The sequence below is a fragment of the Takifugu rubripes genome, chromosome 9, assembly GCF_901000725.2.
Source record: "Takifugu rubripes chromosome 9, fTakRub1.2, whole genome shotgun sequence".
NCBI lineage: Eukaryota > Metazoa > Chordata > Actinopteri > Tetraodontiformes > Tetraodontidae > Takifugu > Takifugu rubripes.
Window position 1 is genome coordinate 6,499,891 of NC_042293.1, and position 23,966 is coordinate 6,523,856.

Below are 23,966 nucleotides of genomic sequence, written 5' to 3' on the forward strand. Positions count from 1 at the left end.
CGCACTGCAATTCTGGATTTCATGTTTGTTTTCCAAGTCTGTTGTTGCACTTCATTTCCCATCAGACGTAGCTCCGCTTATCACGTGACTGGCATACCGCCAATATGGCTGCCACAGTTGCTACCGAACATTTCGATAATTTGCAACTACTTCTTAAGGTAATATTCGGAATTTAAAACGCTTAAATGAATAGATCTTTGGTTTTTAAATGCGTAGTTTAATTTGTATAGTAACTGTTACAACCATGCTAATATCAAATAGCCGTGAGCAGGTATGTGCAATTCATGCTAATATAGCTAGTTTTAAAACGATGACAGTTTGCATTTACGTAGCTGGTTTTAATTTTTTTGTTAATGCATTTAGTAAATCCATTTGAATGCGTTTTTATCTTTACGTAGGAGGAATATTTATAAATGCATTTATAAATACGCTTGCTTTATAAAAGCGCAATGTATTGGAAATCTACTCCTTAAAGAAATGAAATAAGAAAGAATACGTAAAATGTCCCTGCTCGCTCTCATGACTGCACTGCGTCCCAGCTGCTGCTGTTTTTGAGGTATCCTCAAGTATGATTATCTTCAGGCTCCATCCAAAGATGCAGTGAGGGACGTTTGTGTTCAGAGTCACAGACATCCCAGTCGGTTGCTTGCAGAGACCACAGCAGCTACATTCAGCATCCCTGCAGCTCAGGCTGCCCAGGTAGGAAACTCGTGCATGTTTATACAGTCTCCCAAAGAAGGATGAGATGATGCTTTATTCTTTAATAGTTATTTACTGCTCTGAAAATCACAATGGATTGGAATGAAAAACAGAATTGATACATTAATAAAAACCACAACCAATTAATTAATGAGGATATTAAAATAGCTAAAGATTATGTCTGTCCTGCAGCTGGTCCAGTCTCTCCAGGTCCTATCTCATCACGTCATCTTCTACAACCTGAGCACTCCAGAGCAGATCCTCAACCTCTTCCCTGAGTCCTTCCATTCTAGTCTGAAGAACCTGATCACCAAGATCCTACTGGAGAATTGGTGTGTGTGCACCTTAATCAAGCTCCACCAGTCAGGAGGTCTGACAGGACCTCTTTTTCTTATGCATAAGTCAGAATTCTGAAACATTTTGAATGAGTCATATTTGTAGAAGGAAGCACACGTGCACACAGATAAGCTGTAGTATATTAAATCTGTATTGTTGATTAGCCTAAACATTAGCCTCATGTTTTTCAGTCCAACATGGAGGATAGAAGCTCTCAATAATCAAAGTGAGTAAAATTTATGTTCACTGTGTTGTACAGGTGTGTTTGTGTACAGCCTTAAACTGTGTGTGTATGTGTGTGCGTGCACATGTATTTTTAGTCTCTCTCCCTAAGCTGAAGGAGATGGACTGGAGAGTCGACATGGTGACAGGTTCAGACTCGGTCAGCCGTCTGTCTGTCCCCACCTGTTTAGTTCAGTTCAAGGTGAGTAAAGAACAAATGAGCCTCTGTATCTGTCGTCTAGTCAAGTATTAAATAGGTGCTTGATTCTAGGTGACAGATGTGATCTTTTGAAATGAAATCTGTAACCCTTCCAGATGGAAGACTCTTCAGCAGGTGGGGGTTCTGATGTGGTGACGGTGGAGTTGAGCAGGGAGTCTTTGGACACCATGCTGGATGGACTGGGACGCATCAGGGACCAGCTGTCTGTGGTTGCTGAGAAATAAGGACGTTTGCTAACACAGTAGACGTTTACAGACTTTATTTTTATTATTTTCAGTGTCAAAGATATTTGACTGAGTTCATGATTAATAAATTAGCCTCCCCAGACCAGAGAAACAACAGACAACTGGTGGTAGACGTTGACTTTGGTCCAACTTTTTGTATTAATTCGGCTTAATGCGGTTTAAACCGAGCTTCATAACTGTTATTTTTTACACCTTTCATATCAAACTCCTAAAACAAAAGAACCCCGGAAGAAGCTTCCTAAATATGTAAAAATCACTTAACCATTCTATTATGAACTCTAAATAACACATTTTCAACATTCCAGCAATGACTCCTTTTCTGATTTAAAAAGTAAAAATCATAATACCGGTAAATACTTTTGTCTGATTTCAGGTTTTGATCAGGTTAAATCAGGGACATTTATAGAAAAGGATCATTATCAAATATAGTCATGGGGAAAAAATACAGTATTGATGGCTGTCAACAGAATCTAAACCCAGAATTATTTAGTATCCTCCAGGAGTGCTGGCGGAGATCCCGTCCATGTCTACCTCCACGTAATGAATGCTGAAGTCCCCCAGTCCCTGTAAGAAACCACTCATCACATGGCTGGTTCATCCTGTGAGCTTTGCATCTTTAACTACATTTTAAAGTTCCTCTTCGTTTGAGTGGCTCTTCACTGATCAACTAAACATTTTAGATTTTTACATTTTTATTCATTCTCAAGTCATTTGACCAGGAACCATATCTTCAGCCAAAGGTTCTAGTTTTCTAGACTTGTATAAACAGAGTAATTGATCACTTCCTCACCGGAGTGTTGTTGAGGACCTGGAGCACTTTCTCCCGCTGCTGAGGCTCCCGGGTTAGCACGCAGAGGAAGCCTCCCCCTCCGGCGCCAGCCAAGGTCTGACCCAGGACCAGTGGCTTCAGTGCCTCCATCATGGTCTTCACTGATGCTGGCTCACAGCCAGGAGCCATCACTTTCTTAAGCCTCCAAAACTGGTCCAGACATGCCCCCAGTCTGGAAAGTGAACCTGGAAGAGGTGGGAGAACTTATTTATACTGCAAAGATTAGAACAACACTTGACAAAATGTCAGCATTTACTCAAATCCCCCAGAGACAGGTGAAGGTGCTATAGAAACCTATTGTCTAAAACAATACATTTATTTGAATATAACATTCAGCCCTTCTCACCCTCTAGACAGGCTTTGGCACATTGCTCAGCATTGGCCACCAGGTCATGGGCATTCTGAACAATGGCAGGCAGACGACTGTACCAGCTACGAACCACATCCTGTGGACAAAGTTACTCTTGTTACACAGCAGGCAGCAATACACAAGTTGCACATACAGTGGATGATATCAACCAAATGGTGGCATGAATCATTCTGATGCTGCAATCAGACAGCAGGTTAACGGGACAGACCTGCAGCAGGTTGCGAGCCAGGCGTGTTTTTCCTGTGTACACCAGCAGGAGGTGCTGCTCCAGAGATGCCAGGAAGTCCTCTGGAGGACGGAGACATTCTACTTCCACCCGCAGAGGCAGTGAAGCCCTGGAACGACCCACCATGATTCCGCCCACTAGACCTCCCACCTGATCCTGCCAGCCCCCACCTGAAGTCAAACAGATGCCATGATTTTAAACCAAGAAGACAAAAAAGGAAAATCCAATGACTTTATTTCTGGGCTTTAGCAATTTCTGTCATTTTGAGTGAGTGTTTTACATATATACTAAATACATTTAAGCCTTTCATATCTGCAAGTCCACACTAACTTTATCTTTATTTGCAATTATTGGCAAGCAATTCTTCTTGTTCACCCCTACATATTAGCACAGCTTTACCTGTGGTGAGAACCTGTTCCACCTGAAGGACAGCGTGGATAAGCGAGTCTGTGTCATAGGTTCGACCGGTACACCTGTATACAGCAGCCAGTAACGCCCCCGCCAGGATACTACTGGTACCTGCAGTAAAAGAACTGGTCGCTTACCACTCAGAGAAGTCCCTTTTTTATGATACGACAGTGGTATAAACGTCATTTATGTGTTCTACCTAACCCTCATAGAGCGCACACGAATAAAATGGGAAAAAGTTTCATCATGAAAATCATCTCATTGTGGGACAGACTGCAGGGTTAAACACCACATGCTGCCATGTTGTGGTGATCTCACCCAGTCCAGATCCTGTTGGCAGCAATGACCAGCTGTGGAGCTCCAACCCTCCCCCCCAACAATCCATCAGCTGATCTCTCAGAGACTGACTGGAGGAGAGAGACACCAGACCGCTGTACACACACACCGCCTTCAGCAGGGCCCCTGTAACACACACACAGACATACACGTGAAATTAGAAGAAATGCATGAATTTCTCTCAGGCTGTTTGAGAAGCCAATCACCCACCAGGCGCCTGAGGCTGACAGTAGTCCCTCATGTCATCCAGGCTTTCACACACGAAAGAAAGGCCCCTGTCTCTTCCTTGAGAATGGATACAGAGCACGATGTGTGGCTCGCAGATGCGTCGAGCCCTGGCTCCAATAGGACGCTTCCCATCCACCTTGACTGCAATATTAATTACACAGCCACCATGCTCAAAGGCAATGGGCGGCGTGTCGCTCCAGCCGCCTGAGCCATAAAGAAGCTGTCAATCAGAAACTGTACGCACTGTAAATCACAATATACCATCTTCCCACCTGCCAGGTCTAGTCGGGCTGGACACTCCACTTTATGCCACTCCTCCAGAGGTGGCAGCTCACCCTGGCCAATGGAGATGAACCTGTGTGATGACATCACAGCTTTTCGCAGCAGCACCTGGCTGGCTCCTTCATAATGCCGCGCTGCTCTCACCAGCAGATCCGGCCTGCAAGAGGAAAAGTGGAATGGATTGTAGGTGTGAGATAATGGAGCTAATCACCATTGCCTGTTTCCTGTTTAACAAACATTTGTGAAAAACATTCCTGGTTTGTAGGAATTATTAACATCATCTGAATAAGGACAGTACCATCAGAATGATTGTGGAGACCTGTTAATGCAGATGTTGCAGTAATGTGCAGCTCACCTGCTAAGCCAGTTCTCTCTTTGTGCAGCCAGGGCCTGGACCCCACCACTCAGGTCCTTCTCCAGCAGCAGATAGGCAGAGCTCCAGGCTTTGTTGGCAGCTGGTCCACTTCTAAGGCCACCTTTACCCCCCGCCATGCCCACCAGCACATCGGCAATACAGGTGAGGCAGCGAGCAGCCAAACCCAACTCTTCCAGTGACTCCACCTCCTGCTCTCCACATCCTGCTGCGACTAAATGTAAGAGAGAACGTAGTACAAAACACATGGAACAGCTGTTTGGATGTACCGAAAACATGTTCACCGGGGAGTTTTCCGTCACCCAGGCTGTGATATAGAAGTGTTTTTACCAAAGAGAAACTGTAACTCACTGTTGTCCAAGGTCTCCAGCAGAGCCTTGTGTTGGCCTCCTAGCACCGCCGCCCTGAAGCAAGGCAGCAGGCAGACATTTGTGCCATTGCACAAGGCATCGCACACTCTCCTTCTCCCTGCAAGGTAAAGCAGCTCCTCTCTCCACTGTAGCTCCGCCTCCTGGTGGGTGAGAGCCATCACCTCCTTCAGAGAGAGCTTCCAGGCTTCCTTCCACATCTGTAGAGATCCACTTCCTCCCAGCAGCCAGCCGACACCTCCCTCTAGACCCACAGCACCTCCTTTTGGAGAGAAGACTGGAAAGAGTCGAGCCTCCAGGAGGGAGCGTTGTTCTTTTTTTACCCATAATTCCTCTGGCCTAAGAGAAGGATTGTTTTCAGGATTTTTTGTACTTTTTTGTACAAATTCTCTTAAAACTTGTGTACTAAAAAACATACTGAATTCCAGTTCTGCTGCAGAAGTGGTTCCAACTCTGGTTAAGGAAGGAGGCTCTGGCGTCATCAAAGGAGCTCTGGGGAGGAATAGCAAGTCGAGGAGACAAAAGAAGAAGATTCTTATAGTTTTTACAGTTTTTCCTGTCCTGAGATGAAAATAATTCACTTTATTGACTTGATTTTTAGGTCTTAAAGGATCCTCCTTATCTTTTTCAAGCCACCCCAGTTTGAAAGGAACTTTTTTTTACACCTATTTTTATTGTCAATCCCATGGCAACAGTAGTCACACATTCTGTTAAGTGTTGTTGAATGGTACCTCCAAATCATCTTGTGCTCCCATCACTGTGAACACTTTCAGCTTCAGCTCCCCCAGCTCAATGAAGCGTCCCTGGATAATGATGTCACTGGCCAGGTCCAGCTGCCACAGCGGACATTGCAATGTCATCATGTTGAGACCTGACAGCAAACAACCTGTTGGAACCTTTAGAGGACCCTGGTTGGGAAGTGAAAACAAGTCACGGCTGGAATAATGAAAGTAGGTCACATTTGATCAGGAAAAGGGATGCTTGCATTTATGTGATGCAACTAATCAATGATTTTGTTCTTAAATTTTAAATCTGTTGATAATTTCAGTTGTAAAACAACAGCATTTTCTTGACATCGGCAGTAAACTCCTGACCTTTAGGTGACAGTGTTGCACCACTGCTCCTGTCGCCACTGTGACATCTCCGTCCAGAACACTATTGATAATGCTGGCACCTGGGTTGACCCCGCCAACTTTCTGCAGACAGGGACTGTTGTAGTGTCATGGATGCAAACTAGACACGTGTGACTGACGGGAACAGGAAGTGTCACCTGGATGTGGGACAGAACATTTCCGTCTGTGCAATTCTGGCTCAGTCTTTCCACGTGTCGCTTTCCGGACAGATTGAGGTAGTCATAGCAACCGTCTGGGACGTATGCTGTGGGAACAATGACACAAGAGCAGAGGAGATGACATATCTGCCATACCTCAGCGCTACATCAGAGCCAGTCAGGGTCACACATAAGTAAATGTAAAAGAAAACGTGCCTGTGAGGGCATTGGGTTGTTTTCAGTGTGAAGCAAGAGCTCCGGTTACCCACCCACAGTGAGGGGAGTTCCTCTCAGGATCCGCCACAGCTCTTCCCTGCATTGTCTCACTGTCTCCCCCTGAGGCCCAACAGGAGAACTGCAGCCAGTTCGTTCCTCCCTCACAAACTGGTCCTGAGTCACATCTGAGCAGAGACACTTCAGCACATCCAGGAACAAAGAAACCTGAGAAGGACACAGAAGAAGAAGACTGGGCTGTTTTCAAAATTAGCAGAGAAGCCAAAGTGTCCTAGCGATAAGGACATGAGAACAGTTCTGAGAAATATTATTTGTGTGACCGTTACGAAGCTGTCCGTGTACACTGACAGTTACCTGCAAGGGCGGAGCTCCTGAGTCCAGGCCCAGATAGGTGCAGCCATCCAGTGGAGGAGTGACATGAGTGCGGAGTAACTTCTCTGACACCAAGCTACTGAAAAAGACAGGACCTGACACCTGCAGACACGCAGAGAGACGTTTTCTTGTATTACGTATTGAAGAGATATTCAGCACAAACAGGAGGACCCACCAATGGAACTTTCCCATCAGGCATCAATGCTGGCCTGAGCTGGTCTTCCGTTCCCCTATAGATGATATCCCGGACGTGACCCTGGGAGACAAATCATGAGACCTCCATGAAACCCTAATGTGCTGCTCTGCTCTGCATCAAACCAAAACCAACAAGTTGAGCACCTGTTTGTCAGACAGGTAGACTCCATGACTGAGCGCATACGAGATGTCGCCTGGCAGCGCCAAGGCCCGAGCACCTGAGAACCCCTCCCAGGACATGACTAAGACACACACTCAATGGTCAGTACATTTACAGTACCTGACGGACTCAATTCTGTGATACTGCACTGAAACTGACCGAAGTCTGGAGGGATGGTGAGGATCATGTCGGTGCTGCAGACCCAAACACCAGGAGGGGAACCAGGACAGACCTGATCGTCCATAAAGACATGCTGAGCATATTCTGACGGATGGTGAAAGGTGGGGTGTTGTTTTTCTGCAGCAGACCTGATGGTTGAGACAGTTCAGCAGCAGGTCCACGCAACAGACTGGAGCGTGGATGCTCTGGTCGGGGTTTTCCACAGCCAGCCAGCAGAAGGCTCTGCTGCAGGAGCTCCAGGGGAAGTCACGACCCTGTGGGAGAACAAACAACCCTGAAGACGACAAAGGCCAGACACAGGTGGAACCTCCAGCAGCACTCACCGTGTGGAGAATGAGGATGTGAGCATCATGCAGGACATCAGCTGTCACCACCTGAGGGTAGCAGAGCTCTCATTAACGCTCATGTTAACTCTTTGACGCTTTGAGGAAGCCCCATATGAGATTATAGTAAATGTGTTGTTTCACTGTGAAGAATATGATATTTGTCTTCTTTAAAACACAAAATAGATGAGGAGCATCTGCAAAGAGTGAAGAGAAGAAGAATTGCTCTTTGTGAAAGAACAGCCAGACTTTACATAAGCAGTGGTTCACACCCGAGGAGGATCTCACACTGTACAAACACGTGATGGACGACACGCCTCAGAGGCAGAACAAACAGATTGTTTTAAGCTTTCCTTTACCTGAACGAGCCATGAGCCAACATTGTGGCCTCGTGGAAAAATTAGATGGCATAAAATTCTAAGTATTGGTGAATTGAGTAACCGACCTGACAATATAGAGATATTATAAATTACAGTGGCCAGTTGAAGGTGACAACGCTCAAACCAACTTACAGTGTGTCCGGCTCTGTTGCTAAGGTGCTCCACGGCGACCAGCAAAGCATTGAGCGTCGCACCTCCACTGCCCAGCGGCTGCTCACGATCCGTCACCGTGGCAATCAGCATGTCCTGGGGGAGAGAGCCACGCTGCTGCCGCAACTCTAGCTCTAGCACACACACACACACACACACACACACACACACACACACAGTATATCAAAAATGATATACTGGAAGCAGTCCCTGCGGCGGGGGCATTGGGGGATTGTGCCCTCCCACAGAGTAAGCCATTCCAGCAATGGCCTGGACACTATTTATTTTATTTGGTTTATGTTTTTTACCTTGGAGTGGTCATCTCTCTATTATTCCTATCTCAATTCTTTGACAAGCGACAACGCGAGCAGGAAGCAGTGACACTTCTATTGGGCTCTCAGGTCAACAGTAACACTGGAGTAAACATTTATGTTAAGAGAGGCAGCTACAGGCACACCTCTCGCGCAGCAAGAAATATAAAAACTTTAAACCGACAGAAATAAAATAAACAATAGTTTGATCGGAACGCAGGAACATCAGTAATCTTCCAAGTCCGAACAACAATCGGATACCCAGCGCGGGTTCGATTGCGTGATTAATGTGTTCTTTAGTAATTCTGCAGAACTTTGAGTGGACTCACCCCTGTGGAAGGAGTACACGCTGTCTTTATGTTGGCAGGTCAGAACCACCACCGTCCACCTGAACCCGCTGCCTCCAAACATCTTCTTACAGCTACTGAAGCACGTGAAAGATCCTAACTACGCTGCTGCACCAGGACCTCTGAATTCTTCTGGGACGCGATGGATCTCCGTGTGATAGCCGGCAAACACAGACAGCGAGGCGGATTTCGCAAGACAATGAAGTTAACGGTGCCTGGATCGTCCCAGTGCAGTCCTCGGTGCTTCGACAGACCTTCAAAGGAGAAATTCGGGGAAATAAATCAGGTTCTGAAGTCTCTCTGCAGGTTTATCCTGTTGGATAGCTTTTGACTATACGGGCTTCCGTAGGTTAGTACAATGGCGGTTTGATTTTCGCTTTGTTTTTCAAAAGTCAGAGACTATCAAAAAAAATTCTTAATGTGCCTTCTTCATTGTTCGTTGCTATTATTTGCCTTATAATTTCCAAGTGAACAGAGTAATTGTGTATGTGAGGTCCGAGCGGCAAGCTGATCTGAGATCCAGAAAGAAACTCTAACGTTGTTCTTGTGACATGAAGAAAGGTTCTCCTGGAGTTCTGGCCAATTCTCCACCTAAGGGTCAAAGAATGTGCATACATACATACCTACACACACACATACACTATGTGTATATATATCTTTTAAATACATACAATATAAAAGGGTATATATACTTTGTGTATATATATATATATATATATATATATATATATAAAATTTTAATTGCTGACGGTTCTGCAGAACAAGTTAACTGTGTGTATGAAACAAGTCAAAGAAGCAAAATACCTTATTTAGCTGGTTTTACCACCAAGAACATTCTTCTGGAATGTTTAAAGAGGAATTCTAGAAAAGATATGCAGGAAAGAAAGCGACTTAAACATATAAAACATCACAAAAATGAGTTAAGTTATAACCATGTAACCTTTTACCAATTTGTATCAGCTTTATAAAAGGTGCTGCTTGACTATTGTGTGGGTTTGTGTGACCACACCCCCTTCAGAGTCAGTATATTATGGCAAATAACACCTCCAAACTGACTTTAACAGCATTTTATTGTCATATTTTGCAACAACAGCTTTACTTTAGTTAAAAATACCATACAGTCCAACTGATGCAACTGGACTTGCTAGCATTTAAAAACACCTGTACTGGGAGAGAACAATCACATTCTGCCTCGTTTAAAGTTCAGGTTAAACAGGAAGGAAGGAGGCGGTGAGCCAAGTAGCTGAAGGCTAATTTCCATAGAGACTAAAAAAACCAATTTGATTAGAGATTTCAAAATTTGGCTAAAACTGCTGTTAAAAAAAACCTGAAAAGACAAAAAGAGCCTCCCAGTGAAAAAACATACAAACAAGTTTTATGAAATGTACAAAATAAGGCAAGAAAAATTATATACAATGATGTACATTAAAATGCCACAAGAGCAGATCAGGAACCAACAACATTCATCATCTTCAGTCATCGTCATCAGGCAGCGGTCTTGACCTGCAGACAACAGAATGCCAATCATTATCAGACTGTAGCTATACCCTCAGCACAGCAGTTATGACAAACTGCATTATGACAGTGTGCATTATGTATTCAGCCAACCAGACCCAAAACATCTGCAGTAAATTCTCTTTATGTGAATAATGACAAAGAAATTTTAGCCAAAAACTTTGTTTTATAGAAACCTTCCAAAAAGTCAAAGCAGCCAATTGATTGAAAACACTGCAAATTTAATTAATAACCCAAATAAAGCTGCAGTGATCAACAAAATCTGAGCATGCTGAAACTGTCTGCAGATACACAAGTTTTTCAAAGCAAAACTCATGTGAACACCTGTAATAATTCAACCTTACCTTCTGCTGGCCTTTGACATGCCACTTCCTCCAGCCTCTTCATCATCCTCAACCTCCTGGGGCTGCTGGTTTTCCTTCTCGGGCTTCCTCGGGGGACCGCCAAAGAAGTCTCCGATGCCTTTCTGCCAGGTTGGTGTTGGACGAGGACACACCGGGTTGCCGCCAGCATACTTGCCCTTTGCTGTGAATGAGACATAAGATCATGAGAATATGCGTCACGTGTTGCAGGTGATGTAGCGGCAGGCTGGAACTGACCAGGAGTGGAACACTGGCTGCTGGGTGAAGAGTTGGATGAACTGGAGCCCAGAGACTTCCGGGGAGCCGAAGCTGCAACAGCTGCAATCACAATCACACAGTGAAGATTCAGTCATAACTCATGACATGGAAAAAATTAAATAAATGTAAGCCATCAAATAACATTTACAAAATAATATGAAGCAATCATTTATATCAGTGTTGAAGAATTGTCAGAATTTATACTAAACGGGACGTTTAATGTTATACAGCAAAGCCAACCACGCCATAACCAAAGCACATGTTAAGAAATATTTAAAGCTTGGCTCAAAACACTTTCCCTGCCATACGTGATCCTCGGGAGTGCATAAAAGCTGTAAATTAGCAGCACTTGGGGAAGTTTAGGTGGAGAAATGCAGAAAAGTGCATAAAGGTGCACCGCGGCGCTCAAATGTGGCGCCAGTTTGCACTAAGAGAGAAATAAACAGAGTAGGAGACCGTCTCTAAACACTAAACCACGCCACCACACAAGTGGGAATACAACATTGAACAACAGGCTTGAAACACAATTTCCTAAATTATGTCCGGATGTCGTTCGGGCAAGGACACACACTGATGGCGGGAGGCTGCTGGGAACACAACTCCTGGATGTAACAAATTCGACAAAGTCATTACATTGCAACCTTTCGCTTCTTAAACCAAGACGTTAATACAGTATTAAGTGAAACCACGGACTTAAACAGTGGGTTTATTTCGGTGCGAATGTACTTTTGGCAGGCCAGACTGAATGGTCGCAACCACATAAAAAGATCGCGTTATTTGTAATGAACATTTCCTGTATGTTGCTGTACCTTTTCTGTAGGATCCAGGAACACTGTCAGCCTTAGTCCTTACCATGTTGACGGCAACCTGGAAATACGAAATATAATTTCAACACCAATCGAGAAAGTGGATGGAGCAATGTTGGAAATCCCGCCTTGGTTTAAAAAGATGAACGGATGTGGGCGGGAGTCTTCTTCTTCTTCTTCTTCTTTTTCGATGAAGATGATGACACAAGCCTGCCCTCTTTTGGAGTAAAGGTATAATAACATCACATCGTTGCATTTAAAATACTTTATCCACTTAAAAATAATCTTATATATTCGCAATGATAACGATTAACATGTTTATGTATAATATCAATAAATATATCTAATAAGGAATTTTATTACTGACGCGCACTTTAATTGTGATGTCTTATAATATAACTGGGCTTAATTATTTTGTTAAATTATCTTTTGTACGGCTATGTTTATTATTAGGGTAATTCTTACTAGATAGTACTCCCGTTATACATCATGCGAGTCAGCAGGTGGCAGTATTAGCTAACGTGTAAAATCTCTCAGAAGAAGACAAAACTTTAAATACTTTTTGTCCTTCCCGGGTCGCGGTAGTGGCGGTCTATTAGTTGGTGTCACACTACAAAACAAAACAGCTAAATCGCCTCTTAATCTAACTTGATTTCATTTTACCGGGTATGTAGTACACATTAAAATGATGATGGCGATGAGACTGAATAATCTCCAAATATAAACATTGCTTCTACTTTTTCCCACTCTATTTGGTGATTGTTCGGCAACTTTAAACCCTGCTATGCTATGACTAAAGATCTCTTCTAGCTACCGAATTTTGACAGCAGCTAACCCTAGCTAAGTCACTTTACCTTCTTCTGGCATCGATTTTAAAAGTCTTCCGTGTTTAGTTGTAATAAATAGTGTTTTTCAAACAAAAAAAATATTGGAATAAACTTATGGCTTCATAAAATAGGCGTATGGTTCAGCTCACATTACTGCATCGAAGCTTTCGGAGTTAGTTTATTTAGTAATACTCTGACCTCTGTTTAAGAAAGAAAACATGTGATATTTGAAAGTGTTAACTTTAGTCTACTTCCCAGTTTAGACAGAAAAATCGATATTGTGTGTGTGAAAAGTTCAGTAGTTCATCCACTGAAGATGTCATCATGTGTCAAAGATCAAAACACATGACAGCTATGTAACGTCTTCTTCTCATTTAGCTCATTATTCAGCCAGTCTATAACTTTTGTGAAAACTGAAGTAATCTCACACATGTCACTAACAAAGAAAAGATGAGAGTGGCCATAGTTGGTCAGAGAGGTCACAAATTGAGTGGATGTGTATTAATTTAATTTGTGTTTCTCCAGGCTTTGTCATGGAGGAGCTCAACCGTCTGGTTTCCACAGGAGACAATGTGAAGATGTGGGATGCATTTTCCATGGCACCACTGGAGCAGTTCAATCCACACAGCATCAGCCACCCAGTGGCACAAGCCTGCTGGAGCTCTAACAGTATCCTGATCAGTGTGCATCTTGATTGGAGTGTAATGTCATCACATGAGAAAAATATAAATTCTTATACTTGAAAGTCACTTTTTCTTAAGGATGTGTTTAATATGGCTGTATTTTTTCATTTCTGAATTGAAATAATGTAATATTAGAATTTAAAAACTGTAGTTTTGTAAGGATCAAATTTTGCTTGTCTAAGCTGTTAAAGATGGGATAGTCTTGACCAGAACTTTCAGACCAGTACTTGGTGAGTGCAAGCAGCAGCGGAGACAAACTGGTGGTCTCAAGCCTCAAATCGACTCCAGTTCCAGTAGTGGAAATGGCTGAAGGGGTAAGAAGAACGCTCCTTTTTATTGCTTATTGAGTGTCGTAGTAAAAAATAACTGAAGTAATAACATGAAGTAATACAGTAAACTGACAGCCACTTGGTTTATGATTACTCTTTCAGAAAAGGCAAACCCGCGTGTGTCTTAGTTCCTCATCTCAGTTCCTGGTCAGTGGAGGTTTGGACCACTGCGTCCACATCTGGGACCTCAAGACTAAGAGGCTGCATCGCTCCTTGAAGGTTAAATAATTTCTGAAACAACTTTTGCAATAATAAATTACAACATGGTGAAGGTCGGTTTTCTTTTCACTTAGGACCATAAAGAAGAGGTGACCTGTGTGTCATTCAATGCCAATGACAGCTCCGTCGCCTCTGGCTCCACCAGCGGGGACCTGGTCCTCCACAGTCTAACTACTAATGTGTCCAGCAAACCCTTTGGTCATGGAAGCAACCAGGTTGGACCACTTTTCTGTTGACCTGTCGTGGATCAATCAGACCCCCTCATCACAGTGAATCTTGAGTTGAACAAATATGATAAATTTGAAGTTCCTTTATATCTCTTCTCCTGTTGAATCTCAGCCCATCCATGACCTGAGGCTGTCTCCACTGAAGCGATCCCTGCTGGGCAGCATTTCTGACAGTGGCAGCATGGTCCTGTGGGACGCCAACACACAGAAAGAGATCCATGTCTTTGACAGTGCCCATAAAGCTCCAGGCTGTGGTTTGGTCTTCTCTCCTGCTAGTGAGCTGCTGGTTGTCAGTGTTGGTCTGGACAAAAAGATCATCTGCTATGACACAGTCAGCAAAATGTGAGTTTTGTAATGATCTTCAGAAGCAAACCTGTTACACGGTTTCATCGGCCTGAGATAGCACTCCATTTAAAAAAGCGAGTTAGAAACCATGCGTAGAAAGTTGCCAACACAAACTTCTACCTTCACTCCTGCTGTTTGCTTCCCCCTGTCTTCCCCCTGTCCAGGCTTGCAGAGTTTCTATTGAGGAGCTAATAGGATTGAATCTGGTTTTAAAATAGACTGTGTTTTTAGACCTAGCTCCTCTCGTTAGCCAGGTTAGTCTCAAGAGGCCATCTTGGTGTTTTAATTGGACAAGTGTGTGAGTCTTAATTGCAGCGGGTGTGTTTTGAATCTCCAGTTTTCTGAAGTCCATCCGGGTGGAGAGTCCACTCACCGCTGTGGATTTCACTCTGGATGGTACTGGTCTGGTTGTGGGATCCACTCAAGGGAAGATTTACCACTATGACCTGAGGAACTCAAGTGCACCCACTCGGATCACTGTGGCACATAAAACCTCTGTTACCTGCCTGCGTTTCCAGAGCAACTTCAAACAAAAGGTACCCTCAGATGAGATTCACACTGTATTAGTATGTTAGCATCAGCCATCAGTAATGTCTGACCTGTAGTGTAACCCCAAACGACCAGCAATGGTGTGCATTTAAAGACAAGCCCTGGCTTTGTCTCTTATAAATGACAGAACAGTAAACTGGGCTCCGCCAAGATTGGCAGTACAAAGAGATCTTCAAACAAAGTGTTGAATCAGCCAGATCCTGCTGCGACCACAGGCTCTGCCCCTCAGAGACTGATCACCAAAACAGGTTTGTCCTTGTTACTGGTCTCCTGTGATCTGATTCTCAGTATTTGTTTGTAGTCCGCAACAGAACATGTCAGTGTTTTATGTCCAACAGGGGGCGCTGGCGCCGATGTGATGTCCTGGGAGGCAGAAGGACAACAGGGCCTGGAGCCTGGTGTCCAGAAGTTCAACAGTATCCGGCAAAACAGTCTGGACATCTTCTCTCCTGCTCGAGATGGTTAGATGATGCCCCCAGGCATTGATACATCAATAAATGGAACACATTTTCATCGTATTGCATTCTAAAACTTAGAGACTAATTGACAGTTTTTGTTACAGACTCCAAGATCCAGGGGGCAGTTGGAGATAGCATGTTTGGAAGAACACAAGGTAGAAAAGAAGACTTTAGAAAAGTCCTTATGTTCTGGCTCTAATGTTGTGTTTTTGTAGCAGCCACTTTGGAGATGCTGCCCAGAGATTGTGAGGGTCAGCCCGTCATCGGTCGGGCCAGTTTGGATGTTTTCTCCCCAGTCAGAGAAGGTCTGATTTCTCTTCACTGGTTTAACAATGTTGAGGTGATTTCTGTGAATGTGACCACTGTCATCCACTGTGTTTCAGACTGTCAAACAGCTACCAGTGCCCATCGTAAGACCCCCTTAGGGACACCTCTGGTAGCCTCCGCAGGGCGATGCTTCAGCCCGCTGTCTGTCTACCAAACCCCCCCCATCAAAGAGGAGGAGCCAGCACCTGCTATGGTGGCCGAGTCAGGTGACATCGCGAAGGTACAAACTCAGACCTGTGAGAACAGCAGTGTGGAGCGCTGCAGGATAACAGGTTTTCATCTTCAGCCCCATAAAACTAGCAGCTCCAGTTTGGAGGGTGAAGTTCATACCACGCCCCCCTCATCCCATCAGACCAATCTTAGCCAGCCAGCGCCACCCTTCTTCACCCCAGAACCAAGCCTCGGGAGAGCCAACGGCATTCAGACTCAGCTGAGCTACGATTCACCCACCCAGAGAGCCACAGCAGCAGGTAAACCTATGTGGGATCCCCTCAGCACGCAGAACAACCACAGCTGAATGATTTGTGCTTCCGACAGCCTCGTCCGGACCTTTAGGTTCAGCACTTTCGGCAGCCGTATCCTCTTCTCTCTCCCAGAACATCGTGGAGGTGGTTGGACAGGGAGGAGCTGCTCCTCTCACCTCCCTGCAGATCCACTTCATCCAAAATATGATTCATGAAACTCTGGAGGACTTTAGGTATGTCCCCGATAAGCACCACTGTCAGATGTGTGTGGTCATGACAATGATTGTGTCTCCTCTTAAGGGACACCTGTCACAGGGACATCGTCAACCTGCAGGTGGAGATGGTCCGACAGTTCTACATCCAGCTGGTGAGAATCTCTGCTGTTCTATGTCAGTTGGGATGTTCTACCTCTCAGAAGACACCACTGAATGTGGATTTGCTGTCTTTTAGAATGAGATCCACAGTCTGATAGAGAGATACTCTGTGAACGAGTCTCTGGTGGAAGAGATTGAGAGGCTGAAAGAGGAGAACCGCAGGCTGAAGACCAACTACTGACCTCAGATCCAGAGGTAGTGGATCTCCTCAGCCTTGAATTCAGACTCTCACACACTGTTTTTCACTCAGAACAGCAGCCTCCTGAAGAGGACATCTGGACACCTTATTCTACATGGCTGCCTCTCTTTAGTCGTATTTCTGTGCCTTGAGCCGGCAGAGCCTCCTAGTGTGGAGCCTGTCAGTGCCGTCATGTGTGCGAGTGGCTAAAGTTGTGTTTAATGGTTGAAAAAAAGGTAGATGGTTTATTAAAATAAGCCTCCAGAAGGCCTGAGTAAAGAAAACTTGCCAATTTCAACAAACCTGCAGCATTTTCATCTCCTGTCTGAACTTTTTTAACAATTTACATTTTCTCACACATGAGCAACCCTTATGGATTTTTAATGTAAAAAATAAAGATTAATAATGAATTTAAAACTTATTCTGTGTCCAAATCATCAACATTGTTAAATATGTCTGTCTGGTAATCTAAAGATTTCTGCTACATTTCCAGAGCCACAAGAAGCAATTTGAAAATGAGCTCCAGGATAATTAATATTATCCAACATCAAATGAATATGCCTTATGGTTATAATAGCTTAATAATTTGATAAGCAAACGGTGAAAGGGTTTCTTTAGTTGGCAACTAAAACACCAAAAACTACATGAGACTTGTCTACGTCAATCCAGCTAATTCAAATACTTTTTTATTTTTCACATTTAACTGTTACAAAAATCACAAAGCTACTTTTGTTTTCAACTGTCACCAAAAGAAATCCATAAAATAGTAAAATGAACAGACATCCGTTAAGAATCACCTTTAACATCTGCCTCACTGCGGCTGAAATCACAAACCTGTCGTCAACATTGCAGTTACACCAACATTAACTTGGTGACATTGACCTGGCTCCTCTGGTGCCATGGCAACGAGCAGCTAGAACAGCATGGACTTCAGGGACTTGCGGACTGTGGCCATCTCCTGCTGATGCTGCACAATTAGACACAGCCAAAAACATGATCCTAGATTATGTGGTCTAAAACTCAAGGAAATCCCTCAACTGTGACTTCCTGCAGTGTTTCAGAAAATTTTATGGCTGGATGAGCTCAAATGAACATCAAAAGGTAACCATTTGAATTACCGTACATGTTTAGATAATGGAATTACATGGATAATGGAATTACATGGAGATAAAAAGATAATGATTCATATCCAACAGCCCGTAGTGTTCTTGGAACTCTGCACTCACTCCTTTTCTCTCTGCACTCACTGTGTCTATGAGGATCTTCTTCTGCAGTATGGCCATTTCCTTCTTCAGCTCTTGTTGTGCCCCCTGCAGAAAAGTGTTGTGGCTCCTCTCCATGTCCTCCATGTCCTAGAGGAGTTGGAGAAACAGGTTGATGGCAGAATTAAAGTGGACCTCACACTGTTTTAATTACAATTAGTAAAAAAAAATCTGGTGGGTATATGTGCAGTTCCGACATCGTCACCTTCACAAACTGCTCGTACAGCTCTCGGACCATCTTCAGCTTCTGGTTTTGCACCACTCTAGCCTGCTGTAGGACCTTCAGTTGCTGTCTGAACATACTCTGCAGATGGCAAACATCGTGGAAGCAACATCATCACGCTGGATATATTGTATATTATGTGAGAGAACTTTTTTCTCTGGTGGATAGCAATGCTGTCCAAATTCCGCTATAGCACCAGAACCAACATTGAATTTCTCCTCCTGCTCCTCAGATCTCTGGGCTTCAGTCTCCCACTGCTGTAAAGCGGTTGACACCTGCTGAGAGTACTGCTGTGTAATCTTTTGTCTAGAAACACACAGAAGATGTATAAAAATAATGGTCTTTATGTCCGTACATCTCCTCATGACAATGCACCTGCCACAGAATTTTTGGAAAATCTTAAAAGATCTTATATCTCAGGTCAGTGACTTTTATTCACAAGTCCCAGGACTCAGAAAGCCAAACCTTTGGCCATGGTAGGTGTTCCAAAGCTGCTCCAGTTTGTTCTGGCTCCCTTTCATGTAGTTCTTTGTCAGACATTCCAAGCGTTTCCTCTTCACCTGCATAACCTTACTGATGTCAGCTGCAAGCAAATGTAAATTAGATGTACCACTAAACATCTGATCTGGGTGCAGACGTGCTTTGATACATTACTCTCACATTGCGGTTAATTTACTATGGCAGGAATGATCCACTTTATGCTGTAAATATTTATTAAAAAAAATGTAAAACAAAAATCCACTTACATCCAAATTTCTCCAACATGGATTGAACCTCATTTCTGAAAGAGCAGAAAAATGTTCAGTTTAGTATCCATTTACAGTAAGTGGTTATTCAAGTGGCTTATTTGAAAAGATATTACGATGTAACAGTGAATACCCCACAGCACACCGCGGCCCTTCCTCTTCCATTTCATTGGCGTTTCTCTTCTTGGTGGACCTTTCTGGCATCGAAGTCTCAACTTCTTACAACAAAATACAAAATGGTTACGCATTAATTAGCTCAAGCGCTAGCTAGAGCTAACGAAGATAGTCAAAGCCTACTACTCTTACTTCCTCTAACTTCGTCTTCTGATTCACTCAGTTCCTTCTTTTCATTTTCATCTTCACCGAAATCATAAACATTTTTATCTTTTTCTTCTGGGAGCTTCTTTTTTAACTGTTTTCTCGATGTCGCCATGCTTTTTGAGCTTCCGTAGCTAACAACCTGGCTACACTAGCTGTAAAAAATATTTTAGAAAGTTTAAATCTTCTTGAAGATTTCAACCTTAAGTGATTTTGTAGATTTTTGAGTAAAGTTTAGCGTAATGTCTTACAAAATTAGACAAAGTAGCCAAATGAGTTGATGTAGATCAAAGTTTCGCTCTTCCCGCCACAATCAGACCGTCGATCCGGAAGTTTATTTTGAAGGTCCTAAAATCCCATAACAACTAAAAATATGAAATGATTCACGCAAACAAGTTATTTCTACCATGGAATAGTTAATTACATATTACATCTACTGAATTGTAAATTAGTGGTACCAATTCTAATGAGAAATTTATTGTTGAAATATTTCATTCACAGTATCTGAGATAATTTGATTTCTGCATTTGGAATCAGTTACACAGAAGGCAGGTTTTAAAAATGAACTCACTTTTCAAAGTTTACTGACAACAATAAGGAAATACTTTAACATACATACAACATGTATAAGGATACATAAAAATGTAAAACTTAAAACACTATTTCCTGGTTATCCTTTAAGGAAATCTGAATTTACAATCACAATCATCACAATCATTCCATGGCTGAGTTTTTTAAATTTCAGTCAAGTATCAAATTTTTCTTCACAAATACAATGTCCATTCTCTTCGTAGTCTTCTCGTGTCACCACAATTTCATCGTAGTCTGGACTGTGAGCGAGCAGCTTCCCTCCTTCCCACGAGTAACAGATCGGGCTGCATGAAAAGACAAAACACAAAATGAGGGGGATGAACAATACACAGCTGCTTCAATGCAAGTTCTACTTCAGCATCAGCCAGTTAGTGCTGATCTAAATTCTGTGCTCACACTCTTGTGAAGTTCAGACCTAGACAGTGCAGCATGACCCACACAGACAGTCATTTTTAGCCAGACATTGTTTTGTATGCTTATTGACTCACAAAATCATAATTTAATCTGAGAAAGTTCACTATCACGGCTGTAAACTATTAAAAAGGAATTCCCTGGCACCTACTTCTGTGGGAGCAGAACTGACACAGGTAGGTGGGCAGGGACAAGCGAGCGTAGCTCAGCCTGCAGCCGTTCCCTGAAGCCTAGAAATAAAGTGTTCCCTCCAATAATGATGATATTCTGGTAAAAATGAGGTTGCATGTCTGAAGAGGAAAAAAAGACAGTAATCACTCACTCATTCAGAAAATCAGGGTTCCAATTAAACACAAACATTTTCTTACATTTTCTAACCCTAACATTTTCTTAGGTTTCAGCCCTTTTCTGTGCCTGAAGGTAGAATTCCCAATTCTTTTTATAAAGAGATGATGTGAGTGAGAGTTAAACCATCTCTGTCCATTCCTGTTGGATGGTAAATGAACCCGATTCCTTCAGTGTACAAATTAAAGTCTTCTTTGATTGTTCTATGAAGCTCTTATCATATTAGGTGAATGCTAATATTTATGCTGCCATTTTAAGGCTTCAGGGAGAAATGCAGAAGAACAACAGACCTTCTGGTAGAGACTGGATGGAGTCAACGATGGCCTCCGGGATGCCCATCTCCTGGATGCCGATGTCAGATGGATGGAAGAGCATCTCGGGGACAGCAAAGCGCTCGTTGGCCAGCCTCAGGATCTGCTCACCTGTTTTGTACTTTCCACTGAAGACCATCTCCTCTTTCGGCTGGTGGACAGAGAAAGGAGCCGTCAGACCAGAACACAGGTGTCGCTGTGTGACCACAATTCAAAGGTGTTTTCTCACCTTACAGAAGCCCTTTTTGATGGAACTGAAATCTGGAAGAACATAATCCCTCATCACAGTGTTTTCCTCCCCCTTCAACCTGAAAACAGGGACAGAACAGGCTGTAGCTACACTGTTGTCTTATTTTTATTTCATCTGAACTTCTTGAAAGAGGATTTGAGCAAATCCTGAACTACAGTGACTACACAGCGAGCATGATATGACAATATGAAAAACAATCGGCATTATTCTTTGCTAAAACATAACATTGACTATTTCATTCTGCAGTGTGATGGCTGTGGTGTAACTGGGCTTACTGGGCAATCTCCATGTCTTTATAAAACTGTTGGGAGACGTAACAGACGTCCTCCTTCACCTGGTTGATGACATAGGTTTCATCCATGACATGTAACTGGCTGGAAGGAAGAATATTATTATTTTTTGTTTTTGTTTTACTCCCTGAATAAAACTAATATTTTCTTGCAGTTATGCTCTCATTCTCTCAAATCTATATTAGAAGTCAACAGCCTTTATTGTCAGTTCAGTGAAGACATCTAGTTTTTAAGCTTCCTTACCGATATGAAATGATCTCCTTGAGGTGGTTGGTCAGGAGTTTCCCTCCTACATTGATCCTGCAGAGAAGAAGAAGCCATCTGTGACTTTTATCTTTTATGACTGCTAACAATTATTAATGCTGAGGTTGCCTGACCTTCTGATCCCTTCTTTCATTTTTTTGCTGCGGCAGTACGGGGCAATGTGGGTGAAAGAGAATCCACTTTCAACCACCAAACAGCACAGTTCTGATGGATTTGTATGGAAGTAGTGATGAGCACTGAGGGAGCCAGCTGTACAGGGAAAAAAAATAAAACATGACCATAAAGACTGACAACCACAAGAAAAGAGCAAGTGTGCATGTCTATATTCATTTAAACGTGATAATATACAGTGGGGGAAAAAAGGTTAGGTTAGTGGTCTACTATGTGCTAATGGCTAAACAAAAAAAAAACAACCTAAAACTTAATTTATGACAGTTTTACGATGTCAGTTCTTTTTTTGTATCAAAGTTAATAATGTTGAGAACTGATATCTTCAAACTGTAAAGAATTTAGTTTTGATAGGTTTTCTTGTAAATACTAAACAAAAAAATCATTTGTATCCATCTGTCTAATGCAGACACAAATTTTGAAACACAAAAAGATTTTGTTTCCCAAACTGTATTATTTAAATGTCACACAAACAACAAATAAAACCAGATTGTTATTAAAAAAAATTAAAATTAGGGCCCCTAAGGCAGAGGCGATGGGTGGGATGGATGGATGGATGGATGGATGGATGGAGGGAGGGAGGGAGGGAGGGAGGGAGGGATGCAAATGTGTCTTCCAGTACTCTATACTTGTAATTTCTTGTAGTTTTGCAATTGTCAAGTGTCTAAATTGACTAACCATTTATTCTGAGAGCTGACTGGAACTGGTACTCCTCAAAAAGGATTTCATTCATTGATTCTTGAATGGATGAAAAGTTGAAATACGGTTCAGTGATAATGATGCTGGTATCTGCAAAGTCAACCTGGATATACAGGATCCAGAGGGAGGGAAAGTCAGATAGGATGAATATTTTTAAACAATTGCATACAGCAAGTCAGAATGAAGTACAAAATAAACCTTAAACATCTCTTTTCCAAACAGGTGGTCCCACACTTTCCTCTGGACATCCCAATTGACCAAATAACCCTGAAGTGAAATGACAGAATTCTGATCATAAAGAAAATTCCTCTGTGAGAAAGACAAGACTTCTGCCTGTGTCCACACTTTCTTACCTTCTGGAAGGGTAGAATGTAAAACAGACCTGAAGGATCTTTGATCTCATCGAGCTGGTTGGCTGTAAACGTTTTTAATCTGGATGTTTTGGAACGAAACTGGCAGTTTGGAATCACACTGAAGCAGAGACAGGAAAGGTGAGAACAGAACACTGCAAGCAAAAGAATTGTTAATGCAGTTGGTTCAGAGATTATCATCGGGATGTATCTATGATCACAGATTCCAGAGTTCAGTCTGTGAAGTCAGTAACATTACTTAAGCAAAGTAGTAGGCTATCGTTTTAAAAGTGAACTTGTGTTAGACAACTGCGGGCTCATTATCTCTACCCGTAACCAAACATTAGCTGCTTTGCTAACAGGTTAACCTACCTGACTTTTTCCAGACTGTATCCTATTTTCGCCGTATATGCTCCGTTGTCAAGCACCAGCGTGGCCATTTTAGTCAGTTTACAAGCAGCCACATACAAAAAGTCCAATTAGTCCACAAATGAAAAACAAATTTGAAACAATTTCGACAAAAGAGCTGAAGCCTTTACGTTTCATGCGTCAACTTAGCATTCCCCAATCAGGAGCAATTTCACTTCGACGGCTCAGCAAAGCGACCAATCAAAATTCCCAATGCTCATTGGCTGCTGCTACAGCCAATCAAAACCGACGTTTTGGCTCCTTCAAGAAAAATGTTCGGCCAGAGACCAATCTCCGTTATTAGTTCCGGAGCAGCATTAAATGAACTGCGTTGTGTTTTAGAAA

At 42.9% G+C, this 23,966-nt stretch overlaps 6 protein-coding genes across 14 annotated transcripts; 2 read left to right on the forward strand and 4 right to left on the reverse strand.

Moving 5' to 3' along the window:
- Positions 1-46: 46 nt before the first annotated feature.
- On the forward strand, positions 47-1,838 carry commd9 (COMM domain containing 9). 2 transcript variants are annotated; one of them, XM_003967345.3, is made up of 6 exons: positions 47-158; positions 583-699; positions 892-1,031; positions 1,227-1,261; positions 1,356-1,459; positions 1,573-1,712. In XM_003967345.3, the coding sequence occupies exons 1-6, from the start codon at positions 105-107 to the stop codon at positions 1,699-1,701; spliced, it is 579 nt and encodes a 192-aa protein (XP_003967394.1). In that variant the 5' UTR covers positions 47-104; the 3' UTR covers positions 1,702-1,712. The 2 variants fall into 2 exon arrangements, with proteins under 2 accessions (XP_003967394.1, XP_029697262.1); XM_029841402.1 differs by having other exon boundaries at positions 150-271; positions 1,573-1,838.
- fcsk (fucose kinase) lies at positions 1,722-9,698 on the reverse strand. Of its 2 annotated transcripts, XM_003967344.3 has the most exons (23): positions 9,047-9,698; positions 8,389-8,540; positions 7,877-7,927; positions 7,682-7,807; positions 7,533-7,605; positions 7,358-7,455; positions 7,194-7,274; positions 7,001-7,120; positions 6,682-6,853; positions 6,413-6,519; positions 6,237-6,338; positions 5,874-6,050; positions 5,561-5,634; positions 5,126-5,481; positions 4,757-4,988; positions 4,392-4,558; positions 4,102-4,323; positions 3,874-4,017; positions 3,547-3,666; positions 3,130-3,317; positions 2,898-2,997; positions 2,513-2,736; positions 2,145-2,286 (listed from the first exon to the last, which is right to left on the reverse strand). In XM_003967344.3, the coding sequence occupies exons 1-23, from the start codon at positions 9,126-9,128 to the stop codon at positions 2,209-2,211; spliced, it is 3,246 nt and encodes a 1,081-aa protein (XP_003967393.2). In that variant the 5' UTR covers positions 9,129-9,698; the 3' UTR covers positions 2,145-2,208. The 2 variants fall into 2 exon arrangements, with proteins under 2 accessions (XP_029697260.1, XP_003967393.2); XM_029841400.1 differs by having other exon boundaries at positions 1,722-2,286; positions 7,682-7,927.
- Positions 9,699-10,116: 418 nt separating this feature from the next.
- On the reverse strand, positions 10,117-12,173 carry pclaf (PCNA clamp associated factor). Its single transcript, XM_003967295.3, has 4 exons — positions 12,009-12,173; positions 11,179-11,259; positions 10,924-11,104; positions 10,117-10,567 (listed from the first exon to the last, which is right to left on the reverse strand). Exons 1-4 carry the CDS (start codon positions 12,052-12,054, stop codon positions 10,537-10,539), a joined length of 339 nt encoding a protein of 112 aa, XP_003967344.1. The 5' UTR covers positions 12,055-12,173; the 3' UTR covers positions 10,117-10,536.
- Positions 12,174-12,213: 40 nt separating this feature from the next.
- On the forward strand, positions 12,214-17,406 carry nedd1 (NEDD1 gamma-tubulin ring complex targeting factor). Of its 3 annotated transcripts, none has more exons than XM_029841677.1 (16): positions 12,214-12,236; positions 13,358-13,501; positions 13,735-13,829; positions 13,947-14,063; positions 14,138-14,278; positions 14,403-14,632; positions 14,973-15,171; positions 15,312-15,432; positions 15,523-15,645; positions 15,747-15,797; positions 15,858-15,947; positions 16,026-16,189; positions 16,256-16,439; positions 16,507-16,666; positions 16,734-16,800; positions 16,884-17,406. In XM_029841677.1, exons 2-16 carry the CDS (start codon positions 13,366-13,368, stop codon positions 16,986-16,988), a joined length of 1,983 nt encoding a protein of 660 aa, XP_029697537.1. In that variant the 5' UTR covers positions 12,214-12,236; positions 13,358-13,365; the 3' UTR covers positions 16,989-17,406. The 3 variants fall into 3 exon arrangements, with proteins under 3 accessions (XP_029697537.1, XP_011605525.1, XP_011605527.1); XM_011607223.2 differs by lacking the exon at positions 12,214-12,236 and adding an exon at positions 12,559-12,671; XM_011607225.2 differs by lacking the exon at positions 12,214-12,236 and adding an exon at positions 12,559-12,671 and having other exon boundaries at positions 15,861-15,947.
- A 235-nt stretch (positions 17,407-17,641) lies between these two features.
- On the reverse strand, positions 17,642-19,909 carry sycp3 (synaptonemal complex protein 3). Of its 5 annotated transcripts, XM_011607222.2 has the most exons (9): positions 19,786-19,909; positions 19,523-19,689; positions 19,350-19,434; positions 19,217-19,251; positions 18,936-19,053; positions 18,677-18,776; positions 18,453-18,551; positions 18,233-18,337; positions 17,642-17,952 (listed from the first exon to the last, which is right to left on the reverse strand). In XM_011607222.2, the coding sequence occupies exons 2-9, from the start codon at positions 19,647-19,649 to the stop codon at positions 17,899-17,901; spliced, it is 723 nt and encodes a 240-aa protein (XP_011605524.1). In that variant the 5' UTR covers positions 19,650-19,689; positions 19,786-19,909; the 3' UTR covers positions 17,642-17,898. The 5 variants fall into 5 exon arrangements, with proteins under 5 accessions (XP_011605524.1, XP_029697542.1, XP_029697540.1 ...); XM_029841682.1 differs by lacking the exon at positions 19,523-19,689 and having other exon boundaries at positions 19,350-19,431; positions 19,786-19,882; XM_029841680.1 differs by having other exon boundaries at positions 19,350-19,431; positions 19,523-19,879.
- A 178-nt stretch (positions 19,910-20,087) lies between these two features.
- actr6 (actin related protein 6) lies at positions 20,088-23,810 on the reverse strand. Its single transcript, XM_003967342.3, has 11 exons — positions 23,586-23,810; positions 23,217-23,334; positions 23,062-23,130; positions 22,843-22,966; positions 22,110-22,245; positions 21,976-22,032; positions 21,718-21,816; positions 21,422-21,500; positions 21,172-21,343; positions 20,688-20,826; positions 20,088-20,409 (listed from the first exon to the last, which is right to left on the reverse strand). The coding sequence occupies exons 1-11, from the start codon at positions 23,651-23,653 to the stop codon at positions 20,280-20,282; spliced, it is 1,191 nt and encodes a 396-aa protein (XP_003967391.2). The 5' UTR covers positions 23,654-23,810; the 3' UTR covers positions 20,088-20,279.
- Between the last annotated feature and the right edge of the window lie 156 nt (positions 23,811-23,966).

What these genes read in the sequence shown, in the direction of transcription:
- commd9 (XM_029841402.1), top strand. Translation starts at nt 209, where the DNA reads ATGCGTAGTTTAATTTGTATAGTAACTGTTACAACCATGCTAATATCA. An exon ending in AAGATCCTACTGGAGAATTG is followed by an intron (nt 1,032 to 1,226) that starts GTGTGTGTGCAC and finishes CATGTTTTTCAG; the next exon opens with TCCAACATGGAGGATAGAAG. An exon ending in CCTGTTTAGTTCAGTTCAAG is followed by an intron (nt 1,460 to 1,572) that starts GTGAGTAAAGAA and finishes TAACCCTTCCAG; the next exon opens with ATGGAAGACTCTTCAGCAGG.
- fcsk (XM_029841400.1), bottom strand. Translation starts at nt 9,128, where the DNA reads ATGTTTGGAGGCAGCGGGTTCAGGTGGACGGTGGTGGTTCTGACCTGC. An exon ending in AGAGAGAACTGGCTTAGCAG is followed by an intron (nt 4,559 to 4,756) that starts GTGAGCTGCACA and finishes TTCCTCTTGCAG; the next exon opens with GCCGGATCTGCTGGTGAGAG. An exon ending in GGAACAGGTTCTCACCACAG is followed by an intron (nt 3,318 to 3,546) that starts GTAAAGCTGTGC and finishes GTTTGACTTCAG; the next exon opens with GTGGGGGCTGGCAGGATCAG.
- pclaf (XM_003967295.3), bottom strand. Translation starts at nt 12,054, where the DNA reads ATGGTAAGGACTAAGGCTGACAGTGTTCCTGGATCCTACAGAAAAG. An exon ending in TCCTGGATCCTACAGAAAAG is followed by an intron (nt 11,260 to 12,008) that starts GTACAGCAACAT and finishes TTGTGATTGCAG; the next exon opens with CTGTTGCAGCTTCGGCTCCC. An exon ending in CAGCCAGTGTTCCACTCCTG is followed by an intron (nt 11,105 to 11,178) that starts GTCAGTTCCAGC and finishes TCTCATTCACAG; the next exon opens with CAAAGGGCAAGTATGCTGGC.
- nedd1 (XM_029841677.1), top strand. Translation starts at nt 13,366, where the DNA reads ATGGAGGAGCTCAACCGTCTGGTTTCCACAGGAGACAATGTGAAGATG. An exon ending in CTTCTCTCCTGCTCGAGATG is followed by an intron (nt 15,646 to 15,746) that starts GTTAGATGATGC and finishes TTTTTGTTACAG; the next exon opens with ACTCCAAGATCCAGGGGGCA. An exon ending in CCAGAGAGCCACAGCAGCAG is followed by an intron (nt 16,440 to 16,506) that starts GTAAACCTATGT and finishes TGCTTCCGACAG; the next exon opens with CCTCGTCCGGACCTTTAGGT.
- sycp3 (XM_011607222.2), bottom strand. Translation starts at nt 19,649, where the DNA reads ATGGCGACATCGAGAAAACAGTTAAAAAAGAAGCTCCCAGAAGAAAAA. An exon ending in AGAAGACGAAGTTAGAGGAA is followed by an intron (nt 19,435 to 19,522) that starts GTAAGAGTAGTA and finishes TTTTGTTGTAAG; the next exon opens with AAGTTGAGACTTCGATGCCA. An exon ending in TGTACGAGCAGTTTGTGAAG is followed by an intron (nt 18,338 to 18,452) that starts GTGACGATGTCG and finishes CAACTCCTCTAG; the next exon opens with GACATGGAGGACATGGAGAG.
- actr6 (XM_003967342.3), bottom strand. Translation starts at nt 23,653, where the DNA reads ATGGCCACGCTGGTGCTTGACAACGGAGCATATACGGCGAAAATAGGA. An exon ending in GTCAGCTCTCAGAATAAATG is followed by an intron (nt 22,246 to 22,842) that starts GTTAGTCAATTT and finishes TTCCCTGTACAG; the next exon opens with CTGGCTCCCTCAGTGCTCAT. An exon ending in TCAAAAAGGGCTTCTGTAAG is followed by an intron (nt 21,344 to 21,421) that starts GTGAGAAAACAC and finishes TCTGTCCACCAG; the next exon opens with CCGAAAGAGGAGATGGTCTT.